We start from the raw sequence: 6,832 nt of genomic DNA, 5'->3' as shown, positions 1-6,832 counted from the left end.
TTTTGCATAATAATAATAATAATAATAATAATAATAATAATAATAATAATAATAATAATAATATTCTTGTGACTTGAGCTTATTCCTTCACTTGTTGAAGATTATATTGCCATGATGTGTGCTTGAAATAAGTTTTTATACAATGAAATGGAAAATATATAATTTTTTGTTTTTTTTTTTATTTATCATCCTATGCAATAATTCTATGTAGCATATAATTTTGAAGGTTTAAATTTTCACTGTGCAGTTTTTATTTTCTTTTTTGTGACCTGCTTCCTCGTGGCCATCCTTTATCTGTTTAGTGTAGACACACCACCATTTCTTTTCAGAAAATGAAAAAAAAAAAATTATAATAATTGAAAATTGATATAGTACATTGCTAAAATTTTAAGTCGCAAAGACTTTTTTTGTCAAGAGTGTAGGATTCTATGAGCCTCAGTTTTATGTAGGACTTGTGCTCATGCACGTGCTTCTAGGTTTAATTGTGTATTGGTATGTCAATTTATTATGAGTGATTTATTGCTTTCTCCTAAGCATCGGGTTTTTCCTTTTCCTGTTTTGCTGTCCTGTTGTTTTCTTATTTTATTGTCCACCAACAAATAAATTGATGTATTTTAATACGAATATGTAGGTTGGCCATGATGCCTATGTGAACCAACAGTCTACTGGTTTTGGAGGAGGCCAGAGTGGCTTTAATCCATTTGAGCAGATATTCCGTGATCATGTAAGGACTTACTAATTTCCTCCATTTAGCTCTGTCTCTGTCTCTCTAAATCATTTCTATCTGTGCATAATTATTTCTTTATGAAATGGTCATTCCTCATTAAGTTAGAAATCCTCTAGGAATTGTGCTTCATAATTATCATATCATTTATTCTATACCATATATAAGATAATAGGTGCTAATGACCACCTTTTGTCATTAAATTTAAGAAACTTCCTGGTCAAGACATACTTTCATAATCACATGTTTATTAAAAAAAAAGTACTTACCACTGTTAAAAAAAAAAACACTATTATCCTACATAATTATAAAACATATCTAAAAAATGGAAATGCAACTTGATGGGGACAACAGTCTGTGCTTGTCAAGAAGCTAGTACTAATAATGAATTTTCATTTCTATATATCACTTCTGTTGTATTTTATGATTTATGAACAGAACACCTTAACTAATCATGCAACTTCCTCGATCACTAGTTCGGGAAATGGTGTATCTATTTACCACCCTGATCTATATGCTGAAATTTGGTGTAATATATTTCAATGTAATTAGTTTTATGAGTATGCATCTGTTTTTCTTTCTTAATTGTAAGGCAGTATATTTTGGTCTCAGTATGTATTATTTGTTTATTTATTATTCTAATGTCTATCCTCTCTGCATTTAACCAATCATGTTGTCTAATTGATTTCTTTCTTTTTGAATCCCATATTTGAAATCTAATATGGTTCTCCTCAATGGTGATCAGGATTTTGTCAAGAGCTTCTTCCATCAGAATCTTGGTGGCGAGGATATCAAGGTTTTTTCTTCATATATAGTCATCTTTATATTGCTAATGACTTTCTTTGAAGGGAATCTCAATGATCTCTTTTACAGACTTCAATTGAAGTATCCTTTATGGAAGCTGTCCAAGGGTGCACCAAAACCGTGACATTTCCAGCAGATGTTGTGTGTAATACCTGTGGTATGCTAATTAGTCATCTAATATTTTTAAAGCTTTGAATCTCACTGCTATATTCAGTTTGGTCTGTATGTCAAGGATCTTTCTCTTGCTGAACCTGCTGCAGGTGGGACTGGTGTTCCTCCTGGTACAAGACCTGAAACCTGTAAAAGATGTAAGGGGTCAGGGATGGTCAGTATTCTCTCTCTCTTAGATAGTGAGATCATGCTACAAGTTTGAAAAGTGTCATCAGATTAATAATTAATAATTTTGAGGCATGTGCAGACATATGTACAAGCTGGCATATTTAGGATGGAGAGTACTTGTGGTTCGTGTAAGGGAACTGGAAAAATTGTATCGGTATGGTTCATCTCGTCTTATTTATTAATTAAAGCTTAAAACTTTTGTAGTTTTGTATATTATATAACAGGTCGGAACCTCAGAATTAAGATATTATGGAATAAGCTGCAATTTTGGGTTAATTGCTGGCATATTGTTCTTCCTTGGACACATTCCATATCTGGAGTTATTATTCTCCTGTCCCCCTCAACTTGTCATATGATCATGGCACTGTATTTATCATATATGCAGTTAATTCTTGTGCTCAACTTCAGTACCAATGGCTTTGGTGGGGAAATGTTAATAATTTTGTCTTTATTGTTTGTATCAGGAGTTTTGCAAGTCTTGCAGGGGTGCGAAGGTTATCAGAGGAACAAAGACTGTCAAGTTGGATATTATGCCCGGTAACTTTTAAAAATGGGGTATCCATATCATAGTTACATGAATTCATTGATTAGATGACATACTGCATACCATTTCTCGCATATTAGTTCACAATTCATCTGCGTACCGGAATGTCATGGCTATACTTCCCACATAACAATTTTGCATGTGGCATGCCATGTATCCATTCCTGTACCAAAATATATTGCGTTCCATGGAACTATGATCTATAAAAAATGATTTGAACAAGTGATTCCATTAGGTTTAAGCTAACCCACTCTTTTGGGATGTTGTGTAACAAAGCTTTAGTACTAGTAGTTGAATTTGATTATGCGTTGACAGAAGACAGCTATATGTACTTTCTTATATTATTGCACATCCCTTATGTTGGTTCTTAGGTTCAGTTGTTCCGCTAGGAAAAAGGAGGTCTGATTGTTTATTTGATACTTTTGCAGGGATTGACACTAATGAGACCATTAGGGTTTATGGAAGCGGTGGAGCAGATCCTGATGGAGGTCAACCTGGAGATCTTTATGTTACTATTAAGGTACTTAAATAGCTTGGAGATCATATCCTCTTTTTATTTGTACTTTCGGCGTATCATTTTTATTTGTTTCCTTTCTCCCTTTCCTAGGTTCGGGAAGACCCTGTTTTCCGTAGAGAAGGATCTGACATTCATGTTGATGCTGTTTTAAGTATCACACAGGTAAATTCCTTGGCCGAAAATTTTTAGCAATGAGATATGTGGCTTTCAGTTGTAGTGTCCCTGCGTTCTGTCCAAAAATGCATATGCTTAATAGGGGGAATCAATTTGTAATTAATTTACAATTCTTGGCAAGCAACTTATTAGAAGGATCTCTCATCCTTCTGTCTTGCATTGGTCTTCTCTCTAAATAATATTCTTTTATGAAAAATTTGTAGGCAAGCTAACTTCTCTCTCTCTCTCTCTCGCTCTCTCTCTCTCTCTCTCGCTCTCTCTCTCTCTCTCTCGCTCTCTCTCTCTCTCTCTCGCTCTCTCTCTCTCTCTCTCGCTCTCTCTCTCTCTCTCTCGCTCTCTCTCTCTCTCTCTCAATAATAACCTTATTTTATAAAAATATTTTGCATGAGCAACTTCGTCAGCATCGATGAAAAGAGATGTTAATTCGATTTATTATACTCTGGAAGCATATGCTATCTTCAGAAAATGTGGTTTTATAGAGTTGACATAGTTGTAATCGAGATGCATATTTTTTTTAACAGTTCTTTATCTGATTTACACCCTTGTTAGGAACTACTAACATTGTATAAGTTTTGTTGACATGAATTTTTGCTTTTTACAATAAAAAAGAACTAGTTTGAAATATTTGGTGTTGATGACTAGATGCTGAGTGTGATTTGGCAATTAGTGTTTTGGTTGGTGCTAGAAGTGTTTTATCATACATTTAGTCAATCGCAAATATATGTTGTGTGTTTGTGCTGCATTTTCCAGTGTTAAGTTTAAAATTAAGCTAAACACTGGAAATTTGTATATTTATTTTCAGGCAATTTTAGGGGGAAGCATTCAGGTTCCAACCCTTACTGGAGATGTTGTTCTTAAGGTTAGTTATTGCTGTTCCAAGGCATATTTCTCATGTTATTTTAGTAACTAGCAAAGTTTAAATGTGGAGTTCCTATTTGGCAGGTTCGGCCTGGCACCCAACCTGGTCAAAAAGTGGTTTTGAAAAATAAAGGTAAAGCAACTACCAACCATGCAAGGAAAGTCATATCTTTTATTTTGGAAAAGCATTGTGCAAAAATACATGCATGAATGGCACACACCACCTATTGCTAATCTCTTTTGTGATTCTTATCTTCTTTCTTTGAAACAGGGATCAAGACAAAGAATTCTTACACATTTGGCAATCAATATGTTCATTTTAATGTCAGCATTCCAACGTGAGTGTTATATATATTGTTATTTCAATAATATACTGTGCATGGTTTCATGATTGATTCCTACAATACAATTTTCCTCTGCCTGGAATCCTTCTGCAGAAACCTAACAACGAGACAGCGAGAATTGATTGAAGAGTTCGCTAAGGAAGAGCAAGAGGAATCTGATAAACGCAGAACTGCATCAGCTTCTGGCTGAAAACTTATGCAGAATTTCTACTATATATTTTATCATCAAATCATGCTCAACTGGCCGGCAAATCCGCCTGCTGTGCTGAAGTTTTGTAGGAACCACTTTTTTAGCCACTTCGAATGTATGTAATAATTTTCTCCAAAACTTTCATACTAAATTAAACTTTCAAATTAACTTAAGGTAGTTCGACTGTACACCCATATATTCTAGTTCCATAATGTACATATTTTTCCATTAACATAATTAGAATGGGTGCAAGTTACAATTAAGAGATGTATTATTTGGGCGGATAGGTAAAACTAGAACTAGATGGTTTGTATCGATGGTTGTAGCATCACCCCGAAATTTTAGAAAATATTTGCAATACACATGTTTATGAGAAATGATGAAATTTCTTTTTGTTTTTAAATTATTAAACCTTTTAAGGGATGAGTTTTATACTAAGAATCTTCAAAGAACACTATTAAACGGTTTATTCAGGTCAGCTTAAGCGGCCATGTTATTATACACATTGTTAAGGGTGGTGCATGATGAGCCATGTAAAAAAGGGTGGCCGGTTGAGGGTTAATGCCTAGTCCCTACTCTAGTGACCCAAAGAAGAAAAAGGTGGATACTGGATAGATATATGAACTATGAAGTGTGACTAAGCTTTATCACATAAGTGATAAATGTGTATGGCAACTCTCTTGAAAGATTTAACGACATTTGTGAGTTGTTAAAGCTTAGTATATAATACACTTTGCTAGGGTTCAACGAGTCTGCATGATGTAAAGCTCTGTCTGCATGATGTAAAGCTCTGTGGAGGTGCATCTCATTTTGTTTGTTTGGTGCTCTTTGCTACTTAAATTCCGCCTATGTTACACTTGTGGTACATAGCCAGTCCCAAGCCCGGATAAAGGAGGAGGGTTGTGTTAGGTCTTCGATAACCAACATAAAAATATAGTCGAATTTCCATGACATGAATCAAAGACATTATTGCGCTAAACCTAGGTCGTTGCTCGGAAGCAACGCGCTGTATGGCTCGAGTACGATGTCAAATGAGCAAGAGCCGCTGCATCGGTGCCCGGATGTAGTGTTAAATGAGCATGGGTTCCCGCGTTTTCGTGAACAGACGAGGGTAAATAAGCTAGTTCACAAAGTAAAAGGTAAAGGTCGGAACGACAGAAGGTTGAGATTTGGGACATGAAACATAGGTACTTTAACAGGAAAGTCCATAGAGGTGGTGGACACCATGACAGGGAGGAAGATTAACATTATGTGCCTACAAGAAACAAAATGGGTTGGTGTGAAGGCTAGGAAGTTGGATACTTCTGGTTTCAAACTTTGGTATACAAGAAAGGTGAAGAATAGGAATGTGGTTGGTATTATTGTGGATAAGCAGTGGAAGAAGGACGTAGTGGATGTCAAGAAGGTGAGAGATCGGATCATCTCTATCAAACTTGTGGTGAAGGGAGGTCCTTTTCATGTGATTAGCGCCTATGCACCGCAAGTGGGTTCGGACGAACAACACAATATAAGGTTTTGGGAGGATCTAGAGAGTTTGGTCCAAGACATACCTTCGGGAGATAAGATTTTCTTAGGAGGAGATTTAAATGGCCATGTTGAAAGAGAAGTGACTGGGTATGGAAGTATTCACAGATGCCATGGTTTCGGGGTGATCAATGCTGAGGGTAAAACTACCTTGGACTTTTCCTCAACCTTTGACCTTCTCATCGCAAATACATGTTTTAAAAAGAGAGACGAACATCTTATAACCTATAAAAGTGGCATGACAAGCTCTCAAATCGACTTCTTCTTGTTGAGGAGAGTCGACCGGAAATTTTGCATTAATTGTAAATTATCCCGGGAGAGAGTTTGATTCATGTAACCAACCCCACCTAGTGGGACAAGGCTTTGTTGTTGTTGTTGTTGTTGTTGGTGGTGGTGGTGGTGGTGGTGGTGGTGGTGGTGGTGCTCTTTGCTACTTAAAATTAAAATGTTAAGACAGGTGTCATTTCTGATTTTATGATTTTCATAATTCCCAGTCAATTGTGTTTAAATTGGTATCAATCATTTTAGAGTTGATATATTTTGGAGCCTTATTTTGTTTGGGGAGAACTTTAACTAATAATCATCATGCTATCGGAAACTTAAGTGAACAAAAAGAGAATTTAATTTGATGCACAGTCAGTATAAAATAGTTTTACATGTGCATCTAATTATATAGCATTATGTTAGAAAAAACAACTATTTTTTATATCGATCATGTGAATGGTCATCCAAAAAAATGAATATGAAATTTTGTGTGTGTATATATATATATATATATATATATATATATATATATATATATATTCTAAAAACC

At 35.2% G+C, this 6,832-nt stretch overlaps 1 protein-coding gene across 1 annotated transcript in view; it reads left to right on the top strand.

Annotated features, from left to right (window-relative positions):
* LOC107639139 (chaperone protein dnaJ GFA2, mitochondrial) overlaps positions 1–4,871 on the top strand; it is a 7,954-nt gene extending 3,083 nt beyond the window's left edge. Inside the window, exons 7-18 of the mRNA XM_016342569.2 lie at positions 632–724; positions 1,470–1,520; positions 1,598–1,685; positions 1,789–1,853; positions 1,947–2,021; positions 2,332–2,404; positions 2,840–2,931; positions 3,019–3,090; positions 3,905–3,961; positions 4,045–4,093; positions 4,232–4,298; positions 4,398–4,871. Of these exons, the coding sequence (XP_016198055.1) occupies positions 632–724; positions 1,470–1,520; positions 1,598–1,685; positions 1,789–1,853; positions 1,947–2,021; positions 2,332–2,404; positions 2,840–2,931; positions 3,019–3,090; positions 3,905–3,961; positions 4,045–4,093; positions 4,232–4,298; positions 4,398–4,494 (879 nt within the window). The 3' untranslated portion in view covers positions 4,495–4,871. The remainder of the gene's footprint in view (positions 1–631; positions 725–1,469; positions 1,521–1,597; positions 1,686–1,788; positions 1,854–1,946; positions 2,022–2,331; positions 2,405–2,839; positions 2,932–3,018; positions 3,091–3,904; positions 3,962–4,044; positions 4,094–4,231; positions 4,299–4,397) is intronic.

This window comes from Arachis ipaensis, chromosome B04 (assembly GCF_000816755.2).
Source record: "Arachis ipaensis cultivar K30076 chromosome B04, Araip1.1, whole genome shotgun sequence".
Lineage (NCBI taxonomy): Eukaryota > Viridiplantae > Streptophyta > Magnoliopsida > Fabales > Fabaceae > Arachis > Arachis ipaensis.
The sequence above is the reverse complement of the archived record's forward strand: the minus strand, read 5'-3'. Positions and strand labels throughout refer to the sequence as shown.